Source organism: Barbus barbus (assembly GCF_936440315.1).
Source record: "Barbus barbus genome assembly, chromosome: 18".
Classification (NCBI taxonomy): domain Eukaryota; kingdom Metazoa; phylum Chordata; class Actinopteri; order Cypriniformes; family Cyprinidae; genus Barbus; species Barbus barbus.
The window spans coordinates 22,447,108-22,474,332 of record NC_136746.1 but is presented as its reverse complement, the minus strand read 5'-3'; the positions used below and the strand labels follow the sequence as shown (position 1 = coordinate 22,474,332).

At 36.3% G+C, this 27,225-nt stretch overlaps 1 protein-coding gene across 1 annotated transcript in view; it reads left to right on the top strand.

Moving 5' to 3' along the window:
• LOC306884453 (uncharacterized protein) overlaps positions 1–23,735 on the top strand; it is a 30,165-nt gene extending 6,430 nt beyond the window's left edge. The window contains exons 2-7 of the mRNA XM_079440319.1: positions 2,325–2,573; positions 17,198–17,335; positions 17,475–17,518; positions 17,740–17,881; positions 18,024–18,134; positions 19,542–23,735. Coding sequence (XP_079296445.1) covers positions 2,333–2,573; positions 17,198–17,335; positions 17,475–17,518; positions 17,740–17,881; positions 18,024–18,134; positions 19,542–22,849 — 3,984 coding nt within the window. The 5' untranslated portion in view covers positions 2,325–2,332 and the 3' untranslated portion in view covers positions 22,850–23,735. The remainder of the gene's footprint in view (positions 1–2,324; positions 2,574–17,197; positions 17,336–17,474; positions 17,519–17,739; positions 17,882–18,023; positions 18,135–19,541) is intronic.
• The last annotated feature ends 3,490 nt before the right edge of the window (positions 23,736–27,225 follow it).

The window sequence follows — 27,225 nt, the reverse complement described above, 5'->3', positions numbered from 1 at the left end:
AGAATCATTTTTCTTTTCAAGCAGAAAGTTTTTTTTTCTGAGGGGATACAGGTTCATTTGGTTTTAAGTAAGATATATGTTCAAAAGGGAAAAAAATACACAGTTTTTAGAGACTTATATAATTTTTTATCATAAATGGCCCTGGATTTAAATCCAAACTAAAGGCTCGTTCACACTTAGAACAGTAACTAGATAGATAACTATAGAGCGCTGCAGTTATGTTGTCCGCCACTTTATATGCATGCTCTTTAACCCTTGTGTGACCTTATGGACATTTTTTTGTTAATTTCAGTTTTGTTTTTTGTTATAAGTGTGCCTGTGTTAAAGCCAACTGCATAAATTTTGGCTCAGGTGTTTATTTTTATTGGAATTTTAATATTTCACCCTCACTTCCTTCAAAAAAAATTTTTTACCCTCCGTACATAAAATACTCACACTCAGGACCTTAAGGACAAAAATGTTCCCATTGAAACCCATTAAAACTGCTATTTTTAATAGTAACTGTAAAATTATGCAATTTTGTTTTTAATAGGCTTTCATTCTGTTGGTAAGGCTTCAAAATTTAATTTTTTACTTTTTTTTTTTTTTACCAGATGGTGCCATTTTTTTCAGGTTTGGTCTATAAAGCAAATACTCACTTTATTTCTGTTTTCTGCTTCTGCGTATTATAGAGCCAATTGGATAAATAATGCAGCTATAATTGTGTAGGTGTGTTGGTATAGATGTCAACTCTACTACAAATCCAAGCACTGTGTGCAACAGCACATCTAATGGGGAAAATTTGGTACTGTACCCAAACAAAATATTACTGAAAGCTCATTTTTTGAGATATCAACCTCAAATTTGGAACACAACTTGTTTAGATTTATGGCTTTGATTTTCTAGCAGGTTTAGCGTTGTTTCATATATAAAATATTCATAAAATAACATATAAAATATTGTTCATAAATCATAAACTTAAACCTGTATAACTTTTTGTTTCACTTTCTAAACTTTTTTTTTTTACTTCAACAATAATCTGCCATGGGTCTTTAAAATGAGACCACACTTAAGTCTCTGCTCCCAAACTTTTTTTTGACATGGATATTTTTGTCCACTATGGACCTAAGTGTAACTTTTTTTTTATTGATGCGCAAGGGTTAAAGTCAGGTGGATTCTGATTAGCTGTCAATGTTTTTATTGTTCATCAGCTGAAAAAAAAATTGTCCTGAAAGTGATTCCAAAGATATTGTTCCTCTCGATATTGTTATAGTTGTGGTGTGCTTGTAGAATTAGAACGACTATTAAAGCTATATAGTTATAGTCATCATTGTAGTTATAATTATGTATTTTTAAAAGTTTTAATAAAGGAAAAATTGTAGTAAACATTTACTGGGTTGGTCATTTTTGATTTGTGGAAAAGAGTGCATTTGATAAGTCTTTTCAGCAAAATATGATCGATTGCACATGATGATGATGATGATCTAGAAGCTGTGACTGGACTGATGCTACTTAAAGTTGGCATTAATAAAAAAAAAAAAATCTATTTTGTAAATGTATGATAGGTTTCATTTTTTTTTTATACTTTAACCTTGCCATTTTTAATCAAATTGTCTTCAAATTGTCTTCCAGTGACAAAAATAGATTTTCTCCAGTGATGTTTGCCAGATTTATCCAATCATTTACTCTGCTTAAACCCCGCCCCTCCACAAACAATTGCAAGATTGCATTAAATTTTGAGTGCAACAGCCACATCTCAGAATCCAATCATCAACCTCATCCTACAATATTTTTTTTTTTTTTTTTTTTTTTCTTTGTCAGTAATTTCACTCCAGAATACATCACGATTTGGAAGAATAGATCAGTTGCTATGTCAGTTTCATCTGAACTTTAATTTACAAAGACAAATATTTCTTTTTAGAAGTTGGCTCAAAAAATCTGAAAGGACATGTCTTTTCATTATAGTAATGAAATATTAGTTCTGTAATACATGAGACCCATTGTGTTCGCATTACTGTGGTCCAAGGTTGAATTTCCAGCATTGCCAGACTGTAAGAAAGGTTAATTGTTTAATGGTGGATTAGCCAATTCTTATTTTTCTTTTCAGTAACTTCTGCTTTTCCCATAGAGATACAGCACTTGATTGTTTCATGATTCTGAATGAAGTAATTTTTTAATGGCACCCATTAAAAAATGTATGAAGGAACCTACAGATGACTGTTGCATGAATGCTAGTGAGAAATTCCTTTTAGGGCTTGGTCTAGTGTCCAGGTAATTTACAAACCTGACAAAAATAGGCTTTACAAAACAGTGACTCATGTGAATTATTTCTGTTTTTGTGGCAGGCTGCACAATGTCATCTGGCAGTGAGTCTGTAGGGGATCTAATTCCCCCAGATATGCTGCAGGTGTTCAGTGAGGACCGGCAGGGCGGCAGGGGCAAAAGGGGCAAGAGAAGGGCAGGATCCTTCAGCCGTGCTTTCAAGTGGTTGAAGAGGCAGCGCAGGAAAACCCGCCGACGCACTGCAGAGATGCGTGGAGACCTGCTTGCCGCTGGTTCACCTGTAGAACTACCACAAACAACTCTTTTCACAGGTAATACTTTTGCTATTATGTACTCTTCAGATGTCCATCGTTCTTCAGATGATGTTTTTTTTTTTTGTTTGTTTTTTTTTACTGGTGGGCCTGTTTTTCTTTTCTTTCTTGCTTGGAAGACTTGTTTTCGTTTTAGCCACTAGTTTCACATCAATTATAACATAAATAGGTTATGTAAGCAGATGAGTCTCGCGGAAATGAAAGAAAGAGAGGAGAAGTGCAGCTTGGCTAATGAAAGGTATGTTGTGCCTAGTGTGTTTTGGAAATGAATGTAGGAAGGCAGAAACAACATCAGCATGAATAAACCTATTTATAAATATATGTTTACATTCATGCGGTTGACAGACACTTTTATCCAAAGTGACTTGTATTGCATTCAATGTATACCTTTTATCAGTTCATGCATTCCCTGGGAGTCAAACCTGTGACCATGGCATAGCTAGCGACATGCTCTACTGTTTGAGTTACAGGAAAGTTTAAAATTATTTCCCACTTTTCCTCTAACATCAGTAAATTATGAAATGTACCAGACTGACACTTTTGAACCAACCAATTGCTTGCTTTTTTTCACTTTGCATATTAAACTGGGATGAAATATATTTTAACATTGCACATTAAAGATGAAGTGTTCATTGAATTATGTTCATGCTCATTGAAGTATTTGATGATTAATGGTGTCACTAGCTCTAATCGCTCTGTGGTTAGAACAAGCTGTTTTGCCACATGAAAATACTTCTGTCAATTTGAATTTACTGACATTTGCAAATAAGAATATTGCAGTAAAATGTAAGTTATGCCTCGGTGGAAAATATCTGTCAACCATTTTGTAGCATTTGATACAGCAAAATGCCTAGTAATCTAACTTAACTACTGTACTAACAGTGAGATATCCATTTAGGTTTGTATTCAAGCAGTGCTTAAAATGTATGTTATATTAAACACTTTATCTGTCCTTGTATTGCCTAACTAGTAAATGTTGGGTATGTGTTTTGGAAATGTTTTCAGTAGTGTGTAATGTGTGCAGACATTCAGTCTTTTTATTTCAGACAGTGTAATTAGTAGAGTAATCCCTTTACAATCTAGAAGTCATTAGTTTGGGTAACTAGTTTTCAGCGTTCTCTAGCATATGTGACCCTGGACCACAAAACCAGTCTCAAGTCGCTGGGGTATATTTATAGCAATAGCCAAAAATACATTGTATGGGTCAGAATTATTGATTTTTCTTTTATTCCAAAAATCATTAGGACATTAAGTAAAGATCATGTTCCATGAAGATATTTTGTAAATTTCCTACTGTAAATATATCAAAACATTTTTGATTAGTAATATGCATTGCTAAGGACTTCATTTGGACAACTTTAAAAGGTGATTTTCTCAATATTTAGATTTTTTTGCACCCTCAAATTCCAGATTTTCAAATAGTTGCGTCTCGGTCAAATATTTTCCAATCCTAACAAACCATACATCAATGGAAAGCTTATTTATTCAGATGATGTATAAATCTCAATTTCGAAAAATGTACCTTAATGACTGGTTTTGTGGTCCAGGGTCACACATAAGTTTTAGCTCAGCAGTGAGCAGCTTTAAAAAATAATACAAAATATCTTTTAAAAAAAATGAGTCTCATTTTGCCAACTATGTGTTTTGATCATTTCAATCCTTTTCTGCGGTTTATTTTTTGTGTGTTGGACCAGAGAATGGAAGGCTGACACATCAAATGACCCTTAACCTTCTTGAGATATGTCTCTCAAATACCTACATATTATTGTGTGTGCTGAGAGAAGTCTAAATGTTTGCTTTGTTTATCGCAAAGTCATGAGTTTTCCGGAGCTGGAATTTCAACATGTCATGAAGATCAAATTTGGCCTGTACTTGAAGTCACTTTAAGTACTCGCATTTTGTGTACGAGTCTTAAGTGTTTATTTAAAAGTGCGCAGTACATTTGTGGAGCTTGGGATCAGAACCAGGATTGAATGCATGTGTTTGTTTGTTTTTGTGTGTGCTGCTAAGCAGAGGATGAATTGTGACGGTTCCACATGGGCTGTAATAGAAGGGAGACCATTGTGAGACCACACCTCAACCCCACCCATTTACTGAAGCATGAATCCACTCAAATATACACACACAAGCCGGACTGACAGAACAGACTGCAGCTTTCTTAATGATCGATATGGTGCATAACAACAAAAAATAAACAGCTTTTATGTGATTGTACTGTGGGTGCGGTACCTACCTGCTGCCGAAGACTGTACAAAAAGTAGCAGGATGGATTATTTAAACCCGTCACACGCCCTGAAATTAAATGGGCAGCATGCAGACCATCATGATGCAATTAGTATTACGCATTGGAGAATGTGACTCACAGTTGATTTCAGTTAGGTTTGATGTAGCATATTGCTAATCTAATGGCATGATGCTCTAAAACTGGTTATTTTTGTAAATCCTTTTCTTTACTGACCTTGTTTATGCAGATTATGGGATTGTCGTCTTAGTAAAGGACAAATGATATGCATTATTAGAGCAACTAAGGTGTTTATCATCTGTTGTTTTGAGTGTGATATGATCGATCTGGGTTCTTGTGAATGACCCTTGTGTTGATTGTAAGAATGCGTCACTTTAAAAACACAAATCTTAGTGTGTTTTGAAAATTGATAAGATTATCTTGTGCTGCTACCTTGCGATATAGAGTTCAGTCTCAATAAGTGAATTGATTAGATTAGTTTGTCTGGGTAAATTGCTGATCTCAATTTGGTGTCTTGTGACCAGTTTAATTTTTAAATTATTATTAATTTCTGATTTTGACAGTAATTATTTCAATACAATAATAAAAACATGCATTATAAAAATATTTATACACTGAAAAAAACAATAAGTAGAATTTACTCAATTTTTCTTTGGCAAGTTTTTGCACGAATGTTTTTCAAGTAAATTTCACACATATGGAAATTAAGTAAATCTACTTAACTAAGTTAAGTAAAATTAACAAACTGAATGAGTACATGTAACTCGACCTGTTAAATTTTATTTAGTAAATTTTACTTACAAATCTGATGTAATTAATATAATTAAGTAAAACCAATTGTTCTTTTACATACATTTTACTTATTTTATGCAGTGCTGGCAATTAATTTAAATTAAATTTTACTGTTGTAATGTGTGTGACAAAATAATACCATGACAATGTGTAATTAAGAGTCTTTTATTAGGAAGAAATAATGCAAGAAATAACAAGCGCTGAAACCTATGATGCTTAAGATCACTTTGCAATAGTTTAAACAGCTTGAGCAATGAGAAACATCCGCTTTCAATAACATATTAAACACATTAAAACTCCAACATTAGCAGTTTTTTGCATAGATATGACAGCTTCTTAATCTCAGTATCAAAACATGACTAACAGACTGCAGTTACAAATAAAACCTGTTAACTAAGACCCTGACCCCACCCCAGAAATGTGTAGTTAAGAGTTTTTTATTTGGAAGAAAAAACAATGCAAGAATTATCAAGCACTTACAGAATATATATTTGTTCTGTACTCACAATTATTGAAAACACAGGTCACTGTTTCATACTTTTTTAGATGACCTCGAATGTGCTCAAAGTATTGTTTTTCTGAATGGTTACTTACTGCATTACAAACAAGACACCTAAATGACAGGGTCTGTGTAGAGTCCAATGATTCTCTGTGATCTCTAGACAAATGAGAGGGCAGGGAACTCCAGGTCCTGAAGCAACAAGGACAATCTGTGTATGGGCAAGTTGCATTTTTTGCACAACAACCTCATCAGTTCATATTTAAATGCTTAAATCTAGAGAAAAATATGAACTGCACCCCTGTGTGGACATACAGACAATTCCTTCCATTCGGTCTCTCCCTTCTGCCCCTTTCACCAGGTTACAGCAAAGACAGACAAAGGACTGGATGCACATGAGAAATATTCTGCAATTAAGAAAACAGATAAAAGAAATAAGTTAACAGCATACAATTTTTAAGTAAAAGTTGATTAGTATTTGCATTTCACATAATGTATGTCACTAATTTTGATTAAACGAACAAGGAATTTTTACACACTGTAGAAAAGATGGCTATCTTTGAGTTGTACTTTTTTTTTCTGGCTCTTCAGCCAGCCATGCAGAAGGAGATTAGTCTTTAGAATGAGATCACACAAAAAGTGGGAAATAATAATAATTAAAAAAAAAAACTCAATGAAACGTCAACACTTTATTGATCCAAATCAGATCAAACTCATAAAAACATGACCGTACAAGATCTCCACGCCATTCCCTTCCATTAAACCACGTTAATTTAGTAAATCGTGTCCATACTGTAGTAATCTTTCACTCGTCTTTTTTTTTTAAGTCATTTACATTTAAGTGGACACGATTGAATAAAGAAGGGACCTATTAATAAACAGAACGCACAATTTAGTAAATTAATTAAAGAATGGAGGGATTACTTACGATTTATATAAAATGAGGGAAGGAAAACCTCTTCACATATTTTTAATTCGAGGCCACAACATACTTTTTTTTTTCGAAGAGCAATGCACAAGCAAACAAAATAACACATAACATATTCTCGAATTTTGCCCGTATTTATTTGAAACTTGAAGTTTAAACTTAAAACTGGTTAAATATTTTGCAAAGTAGCCTAGCGTTAGCTTATATGGCGCTCCTTTAACAAAGCTATCTCAAGAACACTCTAAACTTTTCAAAGGCACGAAATTAAGTGATGACAACACGATCATCTAATGAAATTACATTTCTTGAATAAATTTAATCTTAAAATACGTAATATAATGCAGTTTTAAATAATACTTACTTGCCAAGAACAGATAGAGATGTAGAAGCCATCGATCTTCGCGGGATTTCTTTCCACGCATGCGCATATTCCTTGCTTGAAGACTGCGTAAATCTTACATGATTTTTTTAATTTGCTTCAAGTACTTTATTAAATCGTGTAAATATGATAGACATTCACAGGTCAAATTTACTTGTATGTCGGATGTCTAATATTTACAAGAAAAAAATGAGTATATATTTAGATTTTACTTAATATTCAGGAGTGTTTAATTTTACAAAAAAATCTTAGCCAAAGATGCATGATTTTTCTTGTTTTATTTACTGAACCATAAAATCATTTTTTACAGTGAGTTACTGCAATAATATACACTAATCTTCAAAAGTTTGGGGTCTATACTTCAGTCTTTTTGAAAAAGTCTGCATTTATTTGATCAAAAATAAGTAACAGCGTAAATATTGTTACAATTTTAAATGACTGTTTTCTATTTGATTTATATTTTAATGTCATTTAATCCTGTGATGGCAAAGCATAATTTTCAGCAGCCATTATTCCAGTCTTTAGTGTCATGATCATACGATTTGGTGCTCAAGATTCTTCTTCTTCGCATTTTTTTGGGGAAACTGAGATACATTTTAATTATGTATATAAAATTCAAAATAACAGCTTTTTATTTTAAATAGAATCATGTGTAACATCATAAATGCGTTTACTGAGACTTTGATTTAGCAAGAACACATTTAACTGATAAAAGGTTTATTAAAAATATATAAAAAATAATAATTGAATGGCTGTTATGTACAAATGTTAAATATTCTGTATTAAATTTGACTGAATCAACCAGTCTACAGTAGAAGCCATTTTTAATGTTCAGGGCCCGTATTCACAAAGCATCTTAAGGCTAAAAGTAAGAGAAAATCTTAAAAATAATGGGCATGTCAATTCTAAATTTAGGACTCCTAAATTATTTCACCTTTTAGTGCTAAAACTAGCTTCTAAATCTTTGAAACGTTAGGATTAGTGGATTAAAAGATGAATATGAGACAAAACTACAGAATGTCACATTTTATTATTAGCCAATTCAACACGTACATGTTTTACCAAATAAAAAGAACAGCACTTTTAGAGTTCATCCCACTCATTACTCAGGTTTCCATCCAAGGATTTTTTTTCGAAAAAATATTTAGCGCTTTAAAATATTTACGATATAGCTGATGGAAATGGCAATTATCGATTAAATTTCTCATGTGTCGATAAAATCTTTTTCCGTTTAACTTTAGTGCATAAATTCCATATCGATACTTCAAATGTCGCAAATATTTGTTTGGAAACACTTTTTGTCCCTTTTAGTGAGTATTGAATACAAGGCAGATATAAAAGAGTTGCAGATCCCTTGCACACAATCACAGCAGTGAGTCTGGGACCCATAGACATCACCAGACTCTTGGTCTCATCCTTTGAAATACTTTTCCCAGCCTTTAATGCAGCCAATTCCAATTGTTGCTTGTTTTGGGGAGTTTCTGCCTTTACTCTCCTCTTCAGCTGGTGAAATTCATGTTCAATCAGATTTAAATCTGGAGATTGACTTGGGCAATCTAAGACTTTCCATTTCTTTGCCCTTATAAATTCCTTGACTGAACTGACAGGGTGTTTTGGGTCATTGTCCTGATGCAATATGAAGCACTTCCCAATGAATCTGGTGCCATTTTCTTGAATATTGGTAGGCAAGATGGTTTTGTACCCTTCCAAATTCACTCTGTTACTGTCATCATATATTCAGTCTTCAGTAAAGTTGAGAGGGCCTGTTCCAGAGGCAGCCATGCATGCCCATGCCATGACACCACCTCCACCATGCTTTACAGATGAGGCTGTATGCTTGGGATCATTGCAGTTCCCTTTTTTTTTCTCCACATTTTTGCTTTCCCATCACTTAGATAAAGGCTCATCTTTGTCTCATTGGTTCATAAACACAGTTCCAAAACTCTTCTGGCTCACCTTTGTGCTGTTTTGCAAACTCTAATCTTGCCTTTCTATTTTTGGTGCTGGTCAGAGGTTTGCTGTGTAGCATCTTTAATTGTGTCAAAGTCTCCTGAGGACTGTAGATTGTCAGAGCATCACCCCAGCTTTCTGGAAGTTGTTGGTGATTTTACAGACACGTCTTTTAGTGTTCATTTTCACAGATTTTATGATTTATGTCATCAACTACTGGGCCCGTATTCATGAAGAATCTTAGTGCTAAGAGTTGCTCCTAGTAACAAAATTCTAAGAAAATTCTTAGAAATGTGGATGTTTCCTCTTAAAATGAAAGAAAAGATCCTAGTAAAGAAAAAAGTAATTCAGAAAGCATCTTAAACCTTAAAAGAGGTCTTAAGGTCCAAAATTGTTAGGAGTACAGACGAGGACTTTTAAGGGGCTTAAGAGTTTCTTTAGCAGTGGAGAAAATGGACGAAACATGAAGAGGGAGAAGAAATGTGTTGCACACAATGCATGACAGTGAGTTAATAAGACGCTACACATTAGATCGTGCAGGGATCATGTTAGTGACCGATCTTATTAGAGACACGCTAACAACTCCGACACCGCGCTGAAATGCCATAGCACCAGAAATGGATGTAATCACTACATTAACATATTTGGCAACTGGCGAGCGAGAGGAAAAATTACGTCTTTAATTTCAAAGTGAAGGCTTATAATATACCCTACTCTTAAAAACGCTCTTTTATTTCCTTCTTGACAACCAACCAATCAGAGTCTTCAAAAGACTGTGTTATTCCTAGCAACGGGGTCAGCCCCGCCTCCCCACTAAGATAAAAGTTTTTGTCTTTTCCTTGCTCAGAGTTGCTCTCAGATTGGTCCTGAATCACTCTTAAGCTAAGACTCCTTGTTAGAAATTTTTAAGCTAAAATAGGAGCTCTCTGAGAGGATTCTTAGAATCTTTATGAATATGGGCCCTGTTGGTTTTCTCAGCCGATCAGGTAGTTGTTGGTTGCTGGTGGTTTCCAAACTCTTGATTTCTCCATGCCCTTTGTTTTTGCTATAGCTCTAACTGACTTCCTCTTTTCTTTTAGCATCCAAATTGCTTGTTTTTCTCTCAAAGTCAACTCCCTTGTCTTCATCCTGGTTTGTGTGTGTCATCATCGAATGCAAGATTCAGAATACATAAGTAATGGATATAACTGATATGACACATTCCCTGCTTTTAATATCTGAAGAATTAATGCAACAGGATACAGCTGATCACTTAGAAAGACCTGTGAGGCAACTGTTCCAATACTTATGCTCACATCAGATAGAGGGATGAAACTCTAAAAGTGCTGAACTTCTTAGCTGGTAAAACATCTGTGTTGAATCACCCAATAATAAAATGTGACATTCTGTAGTTTTGTCTCATATTCATCTTCTAATCATATTTGTAAATGTCTTGACTCCACAGCCAACAGAGCAATTTTGTCTTTACTGTTCCAATAGTTTTGGAGGGCACTGTATACTTGTTTAATTAGTGACACTTATCCTGCATTTTAAAATCTTTATTAGAATGTGACAATTAACATTTTTATTTTTAAACCTTTATTTGATTATGGCAGCATGATATTGCGCTCTACAATATTTCTATGAATAAATCTCTGACAGACTATCAGCCAATCACTGTGTGCATAGTCAGGAAGCATGCTGACATCATCCATAGCAACGAGGTCAACCCCGCCCTTACTCTTAGCTTAAGACTTCTCTCTATTCCTTTAGTAAAGGTTTGTCTCAGCAGCTTTGTGAATAGGTTTTAAGAGAAAACTCTTAGCTAAAAACTTTTACTGCTATTTAGGAGAACTCTTAGTGTTAAGAGAAAATGTTTTGTGAATACGGGCCCAGATCAAGTAGAAATAGCTCCTTAGTTAACGGAGTATTTTCACTTTTTACGGTTTAGTGCCTGAAGAATGAATTTCAGTGGGTTTTTGGATGTTTTATGCTATGAAAACATTTGTACCCGTGAGGCCCATTTTCATGATCTCACCTAGTGCCCCCAAAACCAGCACAAGTTAAAACAACTTTTAATATCTAGGGCTAGGGGCATGTTCATACCGTAAATATAGGCAGTATGAATAGTAATGCTTACTTTAGCAAGCACTGCTAATAAGAGGGTCACTGCTACTGAGAACACACACATAATATTGTGTTTTGCATCCTGTATCCCAGACCTTGCAACGTCAAAACTTCCTGTGGGATGTTGCCAGTTCAGTCTGAACAAAGAGCTGTTACCTTAAACTTGTTTCCCATGAAATGTTCCACTGACACACACACACATACACTGCTGGAAGTTACAGGTTTGCCACGGTTACCCCCAATCCTGACCTTTCTTCTAGCTTTCCTTTTCAACTCATCATTAGAAATGCCAGTCATTCCTTAACACCTTTTTAAACACAGTCCCTGTGAACGTTTACGAGATGAAGACAGACGGAGTTTATGTGTGCGTTTGTTTGTTGTTGGGCGTGTTTGTGCAGAATTCCATACCTTCCTGAGCTTTGCCCTGGAGATTCTGACACAATGAGCAGGTGTAAAGTTGGGAAACTGGTTCTCTGCTTGGCTCTTTCTCTGTTTCCAGTTCTTGCGAACAGAACCCAGCTCTATGCCAGAACTAAACTGATTCAGACTGACTTAATATGGCTCTTACTTCTAAAATGTGATTTCTTTATTACGTCCAACATCCATATTTAGCTTGGTATGTGTGTGTAGCCCCTTCAAGCGTTAGGTTGTAAAGTGTTGATTTCAAATCTGTTTCAGCTTGCCTGTTAAATAGCATTTTTCTTTGGATTTGCACCTGGTATGAATTTAAACTGGTCTAAAAATTCATTTTCTTTTTAATAGTAATTGCACAATAGACTATATATAGCAGTTATATTCTCAGTTTGGTGTGCTTGCACTGCGTTAGTACTTGTTAGCGCCTGATTTAAAGCAAAAGTGAAAGATGTCAGTATGAGAGTGATAATTTTCATTGTGCAAGTGACACACAACATTGACCATTTGAGATTTAAGCTAGAGTCTGCACCAAGCACTCAAAGGTAAGTGTGAAAACATCCTAAATCAATTATTCTTTAAAAAGTTACATAAAATTAAAGGATCGACTACATGGTCACACAGAGCTCATCCAGTAGACTTAAAGAAACACTCCACTTTTTTGGAAATAGGCTCATTTTACAACTCCTCGAGTTAAACAGTTGAGTTTTATAGTTTTTGAATCCATTCAGCTGATATCCGGGTCTGGAGGGAGTACATATCAGCCTAGAAAATCGCAACTTTTAATTTTCCACCGGTCTTAGTATACGATGTAACTACAGAAGAGTCAAGCTTTAAATAGGAAAGTTATCGAAACTCTTTGGTTATTTTTGATGACCAAATGCTAATGGTCTAATCCGATTCAATGATCTATGCTAAGCTAAAAGTGCTACTGCCAGACCCGGAGATCGGCTGAATGGATTCAAAAACAGTAAAACTCAACTGTTTAACTCTAGGGGAGTTGTAAAATGAGCCTATTTCCAAAAAAGGGGAGTGTTCCTTTAAATGCATATCTGTGGCTTTGTGTTTTCAGTGATACCTAAGGAGGGAGTTTTATCAAAAGATGACATTTTGTTAGCAAGAAATGTAGCACTGATGATTTTTTGCATCAGTTGTACCTCTTCTGTGTGTGTTTAACTGAGGAAATGGAAAATTTTACGTTGCTGTTATATGATATAGGTGTGGCAGACAGAGGCCTTTCTCACCACTTTCTGAAAATCATCCAAAATCGAAGCGCAGGTTGTGTGCATGTATAATAAACCTGTAATCAGTCAACTTACTTTTCAAAGACGTTTGTATCGACTTCAGCTGAGGGATGTTTGCCTTGGTTAACCTTTACCTGCGTTGTGAATGGATAATGCCTCAAGGACAAACGGACAGTTTTCCAAGGGAGATTAAGTTTAAGGCCTGTTTTATACATCTCACATCTGCAGCAACGTGTTTTCATTTCACTGCTCGTATTAACAGGTTATAGCATTCATGCTGCATGTTTAAGCAGAAGCAGCTCTTGCTACATGTAGAGTTTCATCACCCAGTCTATTTGTGCTGGGCGTCACGCTGAACGCAGCAGAAAATGCACTTAGCATTTTTATCAAGACAGTCTTTTGCAATACACTAGATTTTTATGAAGCAACACAAAATGTGGAGTAAACTTGCTCATTGTTTAATAAAAGATGTCTGTCAGACTTGATGTAAGTTATCACAGGTCAGAGACGACATAAAATTATTCAAAGGCTGTATTCAGTCGGACTTAGTGTTATTTATGTAAAATTTTTTGATTTCATGTCGCCAGCATAAACTTTTTTTTTTTTTTTTTTTTTTTTTTTTTACAGCATTTATCAAAGAAAACACTCATTAGGTAAATCAGAAAGCATTTCTTACTATTAAAGCCAATGAACAGGATATTAACACTAATATTCACCAATACGCCAACGCCAATAACCTGTTAAGATTTCTGCCAACATAAATATTTTCATGCTAAATAAATATTAAATATTACCCCCCCCCCCCACAAAAAAAAATACACACATTATTAATAAACAAATGTTTTATTCATTTATAAATTTCTACTTGTTTTTGTTAAATATTAAAATCATTAGTATATTAATGTGTATTATAATATATAGTATAAAATATTTAATAAATTATAACAATTTATAAATAAATGATAATTTATCAATACGTTTTATATTGATTAAGTTACTTTATTTTCTTGCTAAATCATATCATATTTAACACTTACATATGAATAATTTTTATTTATGACATGAAAGCTCAAAATGTGCTTGCTCGACCTATGAAAGCTCAATGTATACATCGATGTGAGAGATGAGAAACAGACTTGAATACAGCTGCTGACTTCATACAATAAAAACAAAGTAATCTTATTTCGTATGACATGAAAACAGCCCCAAAGTGCTGCCCCCTACTGCCCAAATTGAACACAGCAGCCACTGTCAGGGCAGGGCAGTCCTGGCAGCACACACATTGCCTGTGGGATGTAGCTGTCAGTAATGAGAACTACACTGTGTGTGTTTACATTGGTAATCTCTATCATTCATTTTAGCACATTGTGTTCCTCTTTCATTCTCTAGCTTCTCAGTCTCTTTACTGATTAGATGTTTAATAACCTTTAATGGCAGAAGTGTCAGGCACCAGGATAAAGTCTCTCTTTGTGACAAACTCAAGGTTTTTTTTTTATAACAGAACTGAGATAAGCTGATGTTTTTCTGTTGTTTTGTTTTTGAGTGGTTTTGCTTGCAGTCGAAAGCCACAACCACCATAAAATGATTGTAAAATTAGGTTCAGTTTGATTGTAAAGTTAAAGCTGCTCTGGGAATCTGTGAGTTTTATCCTGTTTGAGACTCCTTGCAGCTGTTCTGACATCTGCCCTCAGCAGGTCCAGGCATGCCTTAGCCTTTCTCATTCTGTGCTGCTCTTATTTGGCTTTCTCAGAAGGTTATCAGTTTTAGAAAATCTCTGAACTTCTGAGAAAACATTGAAAGATGATTTAGGTCATGGTACAGATTATACAACCTTTAGACATCAGCATCAGCACAAAACTCTATACACACTTACACACCTACTATTATTTAAAATTAGTATTTATTATTAGATTAGAGCTTTCATGTCAGATGTGTGTCACTAATGTTGTTTTATAATACAAATTATTCAAAATTCTGAATGGATGTTCAAAAATGTTAAATGCACATCTGAGACTGCACAATTCTGTATTATTGCAGCATTAATAATGCATTGGCATGCAAATGTGGGTAAATATTTTGTTTCGAGTCTTTTTTTTTTTTTTTTTTTTTTTTACTGCTGCTGATTTAATATGGTCTTTCTGGACTGGAGCTTATACAGCATGTTTTCTGTCATAAATACTGAACATTTATGTCATTTGTATTGCTGCCGTTTTATAAGTGAGAGGACATCATGCTTGTGAATGCCCATCTCTCTTGGCTTTATTAAACAGTGTGGTATGTTCCTCAGATGGACTGAGGTTGGTGTTTAGCATTTCTGCTGCAGTCCTCGCTGATCAACTAGATGTATGCCTAAATGCAGTATTGAAGAGGTGTATGTGAGGTCAAATGTAGAGCTGTTACTCCGGTCTCTGCAAGGATAAATAATTGCCACTTGTTGTTTTACTACTAGTTTATTAAAATGAACATTCGTCTTTTGTTCTTCAGGTTGGGCAACAAGTTTCCCCTCAAGCATACCTGTGATCTCACAGTTCCTTTGTTCTCCTACTCCATCTAGTGGTGACAAATTGTACTGATTGGAAAAATAGTCTTGAAACCAACCCTTGTATTTTTTTTTTCTTCCATGAAACACAAAAGCAAGTTTAAGTGTTGTGCAAAGTGACAACAAATGTCATATAGTTCAAACAACTGAGGAACTTTATTCAAATCTTTAAGCTATTTATTTTCATATTCATTGAAGGCTATGTTTACTACAACCACGAACCTTAAGTACATAATCAATAACTACTTTTTTCTGCAGCTACACTCTTGGTCTAGCTTTTATAGTACATTGGTTTACTCTTGAAATTTCTGGAGTATTTTAGCCCATGTGTTATCAGATATTTATCTGGATCAGGACTACTAAAGCTCTCCAAACACTGTTTGTTGGTTAATGAATCTCTTCGCTCTAAAATTAGTCATTACTAAAGAGTGTGCCAGCACACACAGTGGATTTAATCACTTTAAACTCCTGTGGTCAGGCAGACATGGTGCTCTTGTTAAATCAAAATGACTGTTCTCTTCTATCCATCTTTAAAACAAAAGGTAGGTCTTTGTCAGATTTTGTTAGATGCCACATTTTGGTTAAATATGAAAGGAAGCCTTTTACAGTAGCTGTCTGTATTATGAAAAATGTTCCTAGTTAATTTCTAAGTTTCAATATGGAGTATCAATAATGTAAAGTCATGTTTATGTGTAAAAGCTGAATGATGTCTTTGTGGATAGTTTTCTGTTTTTAACAGTATTAAAAGTTTGTTTTCTAAAAGGTTTTTAATCAGGATTTTGCATGGTGAATAATTGTGGGATTATTGCAGTACAGTAAATTGCAAACATAGCATTTCTATCCATAGCATCTATGATAGAAATACTATGAACCTGTCAAAAAATGCTCCCAAAGACAAAAATGCCCAGAAAATAAGGAGTGAATTAGCAGGGTGAAATCAGGACACATGGTTAATTCGAGCATGGTCTTTCCACATTTAGCATGCAGGCTAACTGTGTGATTAGCTGTATAACCAGGTTGCAGGGCAGTCATTCTCTTTAGTGATTAAGTTACATAATAGGATGTGGAATTAATACACAGGAGAGAACCTCGTTAAGTGAATGAGGTAATTGATTTTGCGTTACTGAAACTGGGCTATTTTAGATCACATATATTGCTATATTATTTGATCATATATATTACTTGCATGCATTATTCTGTGTGTGTGTGTGTACATTAAAACATCCAAGTCCTGTACATTTGAACCATCCTATACTGTTAGTGCCAATACCCTTGAGGGCAGCACATCAACATATAGTGCCGTATAGCGATTCGGGCATCCCAAGTTCAAATCTCAGGTCGTGAACCTTTCCCGATCCCAGCCCCTCCCTCCCTCTCCCTCCCACTTCACTTCCTGTCTTTACACCGTCCTATCTAAATAAAGGCAAAACACCAAAAACAAATCTTAAAAAAAAAAAAAAGAAACATCCTACACTGTATTTGTTTGTCATCTTTAATATATATTAAAGGCAGTTATTTGTGTTTCTCTCTGCAGGCCCTAAAGAGGAAGTTGTGGGAGCTATTTCTCTTCAGGAGTTACAAGAAAATGTATTTGTGGAGGGTAATCGACCTAAATATGTGTTGGACCTGCACACCGAGGCACAGCAGGGCCTGAAAATGCAGCAGCAAGAGGGTGAGAAAAGTTAAACTTCAAATCATACTCTGTTTAAATTGCACAATTTTACTCTGAACCAAACACATGCATTTCCTAAACAAAGCAATTTTTATTTTTTTTGGCAATGTTTAATAAAAGGTAATGTTTTATGTTCCAGATGATAGTAATGGGGTGGACTTCCCTGATGACCAAAGTATGATTGTAAGTGTTGCTTAAGGCATCAATCAACCCTCACTTCCGGTTATGAATGTATTTACTTATTTTCCCACCATAGTGATAGCTTGGATTTTTACTTGTGCACATATGTAGTTCTATAAGTGCAGTAATAAAATATAAGTGCAAGTATAAAAGTGCATCGACTACTTTTAAATTCCTGATGAAAGAATATAAATTTAAAAAGTTAGCCATGCTGTTTCCTTTAGTCAACAGTAACAGCTCAGACTGAAGACAGCATGGCCTTCAGTGAGCTGAGAGGCTTTGAGTCTGAGAGCACAGCTGCTGATTCGGTTTCGATGCGCTCCTCCATCTCTTCACGATCAACACGCTCAGGACTCAAACGCCAAGGTGACACTTGACGGATAAACACATTACTAGTCATATAATTTTTAACCATAAAGACATCTTGGCCTGGTAAAGATACATTCTCATAAAGTTATTTAAGAATTCATATCACGTCATAGCAACATTTTCTGTTTCCTTTCTCTAGCCTCAACGTTCAGGCCTCTGAAGCCGGATAAGTCTGCAGAGAAGACGAAGCCTCGCAGGAAACATGTGAGAACTGTTGTAGGAATTCCTCGACATGTCCAGAAAGAACTGGGTATGTTGTGCTACAGTCTTCTATCGTTTAGAACATGTCTTTGAGTTATTTAGTAAGGAAAAAAAAAAAAATACATATATACATATACATATACATATATATACACACACACACACACACACACACACACAGAGTGGTGTGAAAGTGTTGACCCCCTTCCTGATTTGGTATTTTTTTGCATGTTTGTCACACTTTAATGTTTCAGATCATAAAACAAATTTAAATATTAATCAAAGATAACAAGTAAACAACATGCAGTTTTTGAATGAAGGGTTTTTTTTATGAAGGGAAAACAAAATACAAACCCACATGGCCCTGTGTGAAATAGTGTTTATCCACAAATGGCGAAAACATGGAACAGTGGTGAACCTTCCCAGGAGTGGCCGGCAGACCAAAATTACCGACGACTCATCCAATAGGTCACAAAAGACCCCACAACAACATCTAAAGAACAGCAGGCCTCACTTGCCTCAGAGTTCCAAGACGAAAACCGCTGCTGAGCAAAAAGAACATAAAGGCTCGTCTCAGTTTTGCAAGAAAACATCTTGATGATCCCCAAGACCTTTGGGAAAATACTCTGTGGACTGATGAGACAAAAGTTTAACTTCTGGAAGGTGTGTGTCCCATTTACATCTGGCGTAAAAGTAACACAGCCTTTCAGAAAAAGAACATCATGCCAACAGTAAAATATGGTGGTGGTAGTGTGATGGTCTGGGGCTGTTTTGCTGCTTCAGGACCTGGAAGACTTGCTATGATAAATGGAACCATGAATTCAGCTGTCTACCAAAAAATCCTGAAGGACAATGTCCGGCCATCTGTTTGTGACCTCAAGCTGAAGCGAACTTGGGTTCTGCAGCAGGACAATGATCCAAAACGCACCAGCAAATCCACCTCTGAATGGCTGAAGAAAAACAAAATGAAGACTTTAGAGTGGCCTAGTCAAAGTCCTAACCTGAATCCTATTGCGATGCTATGGCATGACCTTAAAAAGGCGGTTCATGCTCGAACCCTCCAATGTGGCTGAATTACAACAATTCTGCCAAGATGAGTGGGCCAAAATTCCTCCACAGCGCTGTAACAGACTCATTGCAAGTTATCACACACGCTTGATTGCGGTTGTTGCTGCTAAGGGTGGCCCAACCAGTTATTAGGTTTAGGGGGCAAACACTTTTTCACACAGGGTCATGTGGGTTTGGATTTTGTTTTCCCCTTCATAATAAAAAACTTCATTCAAAAACTGCATGTTTTGTTTACTTGTGTTATGTTTGATTAATATTTTAAAAAAATTGCATGCAAAAAAAAAAAATCAGGAAGGGGCCCAACACTTTTTCACACCACTGTGTATACATATATATGTATAAGTCTGTGTGTATGTGTATAATTTAATAATTTATTTATTAATTTAAGGGTTGGACAGGGCAGCATGGATCACCACAAATCCTCATGATGATCAGCTTTTCAATGGAGACATGATCATACCCGCCATAATTTCCACTGTGGACGGCACGTCTTCCAGTTCTGAACAAGAAAGTTTGCAAGACCATCTACAGCACCTATACACGGTTAAGAAAGACAGCACAGAGCTCCCCACAATGACAAAGCCTAAAGATGACGTCCTCCACAGGCTCATAAACCAGTCAGGAGGAGGCGCTCTAGGTATTCCTTGGACAGAAAACCCAACCGGTGCAGTGATGTCCATCTCACCTCAGGCCACATACATGTCTAAAATCATTCCAAATGCTGTACTTCCACCATCTGTGGATGTTGTGGAGCTCAGTCGCAGCCAAAGTCGCAGCAGTGTCCGAACTGTCAGCAAAAGCAGCCTGGTGTCAGCCAGTCCAGCATCCACACGTGCTTCCTCTAGAGTCTCTTCACGTTGTTCCTCAACCCGCTCAAACTATTCTGGATGGACCCACTCGGGATCATCAGAAACGCTTGTATCTGATTCTTCTACCATCTCCAGGAGTAGCACTCCCCGTGTCGCCAGCAGAGGGAGTCAGGTTGAAAACACTAATAGACCAGCCAAGCTGAATAACCACAGTTCCCATGTTAAAACTACTCATGTGAATGGGGGCTCTACCGAGGAGGAGGACAGTGGAAAGACCGGATCTGCTGCTGCACGTAACCTATCAGTGATTAAACGAGGCAAGAAACCTCCAGCTCCTCCCAGCAGGTCATACTCTTTACACAATGGAAAACAGTCCTGGAAAACATCTGAGAGTCCTACCTACTTGACTGATGTCAGCACTCCAGATGTATCACCATACCCTGTTGTCATGAAGACAACCACTCACAAGTTAAGCCCTAAGATACCTCCCTCCAATGGACCCACAACTGTCCCATCAAAGGAGAGCCAGCCAGTCGGCACAGACAAGAAAACGATGTTAGCGGAGCTAAAGATACACAAAAATAACCTTCAAGTGTCTTCCATTGGCGCACCCCAATCATACACAAATTACATCGATAGGCTTGCTGAACTTAAGAAGAGCCTTCTGTCTGCAAAAAGTCTAATCAAAGGTAACAATTCCTCACCAGCTGTAATGGCTCTGTTGTCTCTGTTTGAGATTCCCACCCATCCCAAAGTACTGGCTCCGCCAGCTCCTCCTCCTGAGACCTGGGCTCAAAACCAGCGGACTTTTGAACTGCTGTGTGGGCCTGGACCTGTTAACTATGCATGCTGGGCCAAAAAGAGAGGTCTTGAAATTGCAGATGAACCAGATGTGGCTTTGGCATATGCTGACAGAGTAAATGTAGCACCACTTTTGCAGACAGTAGAGATAAAAGGCAAAGTTGAATCCGTAGCGCCACTTGCCCATGTCACCCCATCTCCATCACCTCCCCCAGAGCATTGCCCACCAATACCAAACAACAGCCAAGCCAAACCTCCTCCGCCCCCTCCGGACTTTGTTCCTTTAACTCCTACACTAGCTGCCAAAGCAATAAAGGACTTGACTTCTTGGATCCCTCCACCACCTCTGTTTCCTCCTCCAGCACCTCCAGAAGGTACGAGTACAGCAACTCCTGTCGCTGTGCAAAATGACACTGACCTCCCTCCACCGCCCCTACCATTTTCGCCACAGTCTTTGCTGACAATGCCTCAACTACCGCCAGATATTCCACCACCACCACTGCAGGAAGCTCCACCTCCACCAAGACCACCTACTGAACCACAGAAAATCACATCCCGTCCGCGAGAATCCCAACCTTCGACACACAATGTGTTAGTAACATCATCTGAAACTTCTCAACAAATCAACGTTCCTCCACCACCTCCAGTGCCCACAGACTTAAGATCTCAAGTCACTGTTCCTCCACCTCCTCCATTACCCACTGATGTAAGATCTCAAGTCACTGTTTCTCCTCCTCCTCCACTACCTACTGATGTAAGATCTCAAGTCACTGTTTCTCCTCCTCCTCCTCCTCCTCCACTACCTACTGATGTAAGATCTCAAGTCACTGTTTCTCCTCCTCCTCCTCCACCTAGTAGTGTAAATATGGAGGACAGACTAGAGACGACAGAAACAGAGAAACGGACAAGCAATCCCTCTCCGGCCAAAGAGGAGACCTCCGGTCCTGTGGTCACCCAGTCTCTCCTACAGATGGTTCGTCTTAGGTCTGTTAAGTCCAGTCAGAGCCCTGCTGTAGATCCTGATAAATCTTCACAACCCAAACCAAAATCAGGTGTCAATCAAGAGGCACCTCCAAAGCCAATCAGACGATCTTTGATTTTGACATCACTGCCCCCCGATGTGGAAGCACTTTCCAACACAGAGCCAAAAACTGAAGCTCTGTCCCTCATCACAACCACTGTATCAAATATTCAGCCAAGATCACCTGAACCAGAAACTCAATCAAATAACATTGCTGAAAAAACAAAAAATACAATACTTGAGGCAAAAAGCTCATCAGCTACATGTCCACCTACTGAACCAATTAACAATCCAGTTCCTGCTGAACCAGCAACTAAACAACCCTGTGCTGAAACAGAACCCAAACCCCAAACCCTCAAGGAACAAATTCAACCTGCAGTGCCTGACCCAGAAACCCTGCCAAGTACAACAGAACCAAAGGACCAATCAATCAGTGAGCCAAAGACTCAACATCAAGCACAAGAACCCAACAAGACCCCGCATAATTCAGAGAAGCAATTAAGCACTATTGAAATACACTCAAAGCCAGATGGTGAGCAGCCAAAATCCCAAATCCCAAAGGCCATTGTCTCTTCCACACCTCCCGTAGTCTCTTCACCAGCAAACCCCTCTATGCGTCTACAGGAAGTCATTCGTCTAAAGGCGGCTGCTAAGTCTTCAAAAGAAAACCAACCCAAAGGGTTTGGTCTGCGCTCCCCTCTTCCAGCCACGGCTAATGGCACCACTGTACCAAACTCCCCTGCATCTATGGCCAGCTTCATCTTCTCCAAAAGCCCAAAGAAGGTCATAATAGAGACACCATCTTTAGAGGTTCAGGCTGACCTGAGGAAAACTCTGGCGGCAGAGTTAGCATCTGTCTCCGATTCAGCCAAGTCTAATGACTCGCACAAGATGCTTAAAGTTCCTCCACCAATTGCTAAGAAACCCAACACAAAGGTTGAGAGCATTGCTCAAAACTCTGCAGAGGCTAAACCTGTAGCCAAGACTGAGCATGTGCAAACAGAGACCGTACAAACTGCCGGACAGGATGTACAGACAGAGAACTCTGAGAAAACAAATGAATGATTGTGCACAAATGATTTAATAACCCTTGAGTCTTTGCTTTAGTTTGCAGATAACCCAGGCTTAACACTGCCTAAGCAATTTTGAAATAAAATACCAAAAAAAAAAAAAGTCTTTATGTACAGATAGGCATATTGCACTTTTTGTACACTGGTTTAGTGTAACTGATTCTCATTCATCATGGGAATGCATGCCACTGGTATTTGGAAATTATAAATATTCTTATTTTATTTATGCGTCTTCTGTCTTAGACAGAAGCCATTCTACCTTGCAATTTGTAGAACTTCTCCCTGCTGGTAGCACTGTAAAAACTATGGTAACATAGCAGGACCAATTAATCTCTGTGGTGGATTTTTACAGGCGTTAATGTATGCCTGAATACAAGAACAGTGTGAAAGGAAATTAAGGTAAAGAATGCAAGTAAAAAGAATGTAAAGAAGCCAAACAAAAAAGGAAGAACAGTTAGGAGAATGGACCACTGAATTTTGAGGTGGGGTTTGTGACTTCTGTTTTTTATTTTCAGTGTGTAACTAAGCCTATTTTTTACTTTTAAAACACAGTCAATAAAGTTGATCATACACATTCCCCACCTCAAGTATCCATGCAGTATATAGGAATGTGGAGAAGGAATCTGAGCAAGTATAAATGAAAGAAGGATGGAGCCAATGAATGAAACAAAAGCTGTTTCTCACTGTTGTGAGTGTGCAAGGAGGTACAAGAAGGTGGTGAGAAGTCATGAAACTGCATAAACAAGAGGTCTAAGGTGTTAATCTCGGTGTAATCATTATTTTTGGTTTATTTTTTGTATTTTCACAGAGAAGTTAATTAGTTTACATAGTTGATGTGCATTACAGTCTGCTTCAATCTACAAATAAAAGAATGTTTTTAATATATGATAATGGTCTCATGCACTATGCTGACTATGCACTATTTTTATTATTGTTCTTTTGATTTCAGCAATCTCGGATTATAATCTCTTTAAGAAGAAATGCCTTATTTACATGTCAAAACTTAAAATTATTCATTGTTTCATCATGTGATGAAAGTAAAACAGTTACTGAAGTAGCTTCGTGGTGACTTTTCTGATCTGGCTAGTTTTTGTTTTCTTATGCGCTGCAATATATAAACATTATACATAATTCAAAATAAAGAACACTGACTGCTTTACAGTCACATGGATCTTTAGAACTGTTCTATCAGGATGGTGGTAGACTAATCTAGACTAAATGTGGTTATCATAGGCATCGTATATTCAGCTAAGGAGTATGAATGTAAATCAAGACTTGGATATGATATGACCTTACCATGTACCTGCCATGTTTTTGTTATTTTTGTTTTCCAGAAGCTAAACCGGGCATAACAATTTATGTACTGAGTGAAGGACATAAGAAAAGGGTAAAGGTTTTTTTTAACAAACTTGGCAGGCATTTTGTTCAGAAGTGATTTGCATTGCAAGGTATATATATATATATATATATATATATATATATATATATATTATTAGTTTAACCCGTGATTGCTATTATTAGCACCATCTACTCTCTGTACCACACAACACTTTTTAGACCTTAGTCTAAAATATAGAAATTATTTATTGGGTTGCACAGTTCTAACAAATTAAATTGTGCTGTGATTGTGACAGGAAACAATACAGCAAAGAGTCACCCAGGATAGTTCACACTAAAAAAACAGTTCGCTCAATCTATTATTTATAAACAATATAACAAGAACAAAATAAAAATGTAAAACACTTTTCTGTATTTTTAATTTTTTGGTAAAAAGTGTAAGCTATAATGTCACTAGCGACCTGAGGTACATATGTAATAGCCTAGTGTAAGTTTATTTTTCCTGCAGATATATAATTAAAAACCAGATGACTCAAGTGTAATGCAATTGTAATTTTGTGTGGTAAGTCCAACACAGCTAAATATGACAGGGTTACCATAGCACTTTCTATACAGCATGAATTTACTATAGAAAACACAATGTGTTTATTTGTATGGGTTTTGTGTGATATTTACAAAACAATGACATCTAGCTGGCAGAAATAATCTGAATTAATATGATAAAAATGCCAAGCTGTAATCAACTACTAAAGTATTTTACAATATAAACAATGGTCTGATCTCACTTTATCATAATTGAAAATTTTATTAAACTACAAATTAATTCCCTAGCACAGATAGTACATTCTCACAAAAATGTTCGTTTTATGATTTAAATTTAGTTTGATTACATTATAGCTGTTATAGTTACAATATAAAAGACATCAATATTTTTAAGATATGAAATAGTCCAGTATGTATTGTGTGTTTTATATATATATATATATATATATATATATGTACACAAAATAATCAATTATTATAATTATACACGTTAACATAACATTAATAATTATATTATATACACAGGCATTTACGCTTGTGTTGCTTGCCGCCCGTTTCCATGGCAATGGCGACTCTCAGACTTTTGGCACACTTTTGGATTTTGAACCGAGACGTCAAGCCTCTCTCAACCGCCAACCGCGAACCAGACAGTTTGTAAAATGTTGCGTTTCTGATTATTTTATTTTTGTTCGAAGAAAACTCAGTCGAAACGGGTCTATCGAGTTCATTGAAGACACATTCACGACGAAACATACCAGAACCAGACGTCTCCGTTCATCGCCAGAATCGTGTATTTTGCTGGTGAGTAACGTTAGATTAAGTGCTTCTGCTGTACATTTATGTGCATATGTTATTCTAACTGTGTTGTATTTGTCCGCTTAATTTACCACGCGAGCACTATTTAGATGAGATAGTAACAAATATCAATATAACGAAACTTGATTTAGACCGCCTGGAAATAACATACAGCTCTTCATTAAAAGAGCAAGTTCATAAGAGTTATTTGTTCATAAATTGTCCAAAAAAATGCCCAGCTCAATAGTGTGATGTTCGTAACTGAACTAACTTACATTGGTGGATCAGTACATAGTATAGCACTTTTCACGATTTAATAGATTAATAAAATTCATACTGAGTTCGGTGTAATACACTATCATGTGTTTTCTGTGTGAGTTAAACAAGTAAAGAGTGCTGCTGCAGAAATCTGCTTTTGTTCCGTATTGTACTGTATGTGTATTTAGGTAAGGATTGTCATTCATATAGATTGTCTAGCCTAGCTTTTAATTGTTATATTGGTTTTACATTTAAAAGGATATTGAGTAAAACAAAACTCTTAGCTACTAAGCTCAATCAGATGACAGCCCTATTGTTGACGTGTTTTTATATTACAGAGTCAGACCTGGATGAAAACCAGTTTAAAGTATACGGTAGGCTAAATGAAGAATTGTAAAACGAAAAAGCTCAGATGAAGCTGAAAAGACTGTCAGCTCAGCCTCAGTAAGTATGCTCTTTTTGCCAGTCTTTCATACATACATATATATATATATATATATATATATATATATATATATATACACACACACATATATAACAGAAACAAAGACTGGACAGCATTTAATGCAGCAACTAATTAAACAAGTCCACAAGAAAACAGGTGAAAAATAGTAGGCTAAATACTATAAAACCGTCAATTCCAGTTTTTCAAAACACAATACCACAAAAGACAATGAATGTTTGTGCTGCTTATGTATCTTTTCAAGGCCCCTGTAAATGAATCGGTTCAAGAAATGCAAAGAATAGAAGGGCTACCGGAAGAAAACAGCGGCTCAGAGAGGAACTTGAAAACTGTAAGGGACAAATTAGTGGACTGAGATCTCGAGTCACATCTTTCAGGTATTTATATTTTATCTAAACAAACACTTCTCACAAAATGAAGAATATTATAAAGCGGTTACAGTAAATAGTAAACAATATGCTCTCTATGAAGTTGATGCAGCTGTTATAGAGCCAATATTTACCTGATCTTAAAAATTACTTTGATCTGTCAATACAGTCAGGTTGATCATGTTAACCAGTTCATTTAGATGTTACCACATAACGTTCTTCAGTGAAGTGCAGACATGATGCAAGTGTTGTAAATGGCAGCTTCATTGATTACACTCTGTATCATTTTAAACCATCTAAAGTCTCTAGTATAATATTTTATAGAAAATTTTCAAAACACCTTTTATTTCTCTAAATTATTTATAAGATAAAATAAATTGTTTATATAAAAAAAATAATTGTTTAAGTGGTTACTTGTTTCACAGATTCCTGGATTCTCAATGAGCTGAGAAGGCTATAAAAGGACAGAGGTACGACCTTAAACTGAAAGTGAGGTAAATAGAAAATTGTATTTAGAAAAAATCTTAAGTATCAATCCTCAATTTTGATTGACCTGTTGGTGGTCCAAGACATTTCACTGTTTGTATTACTCTGTGTTCACAATAT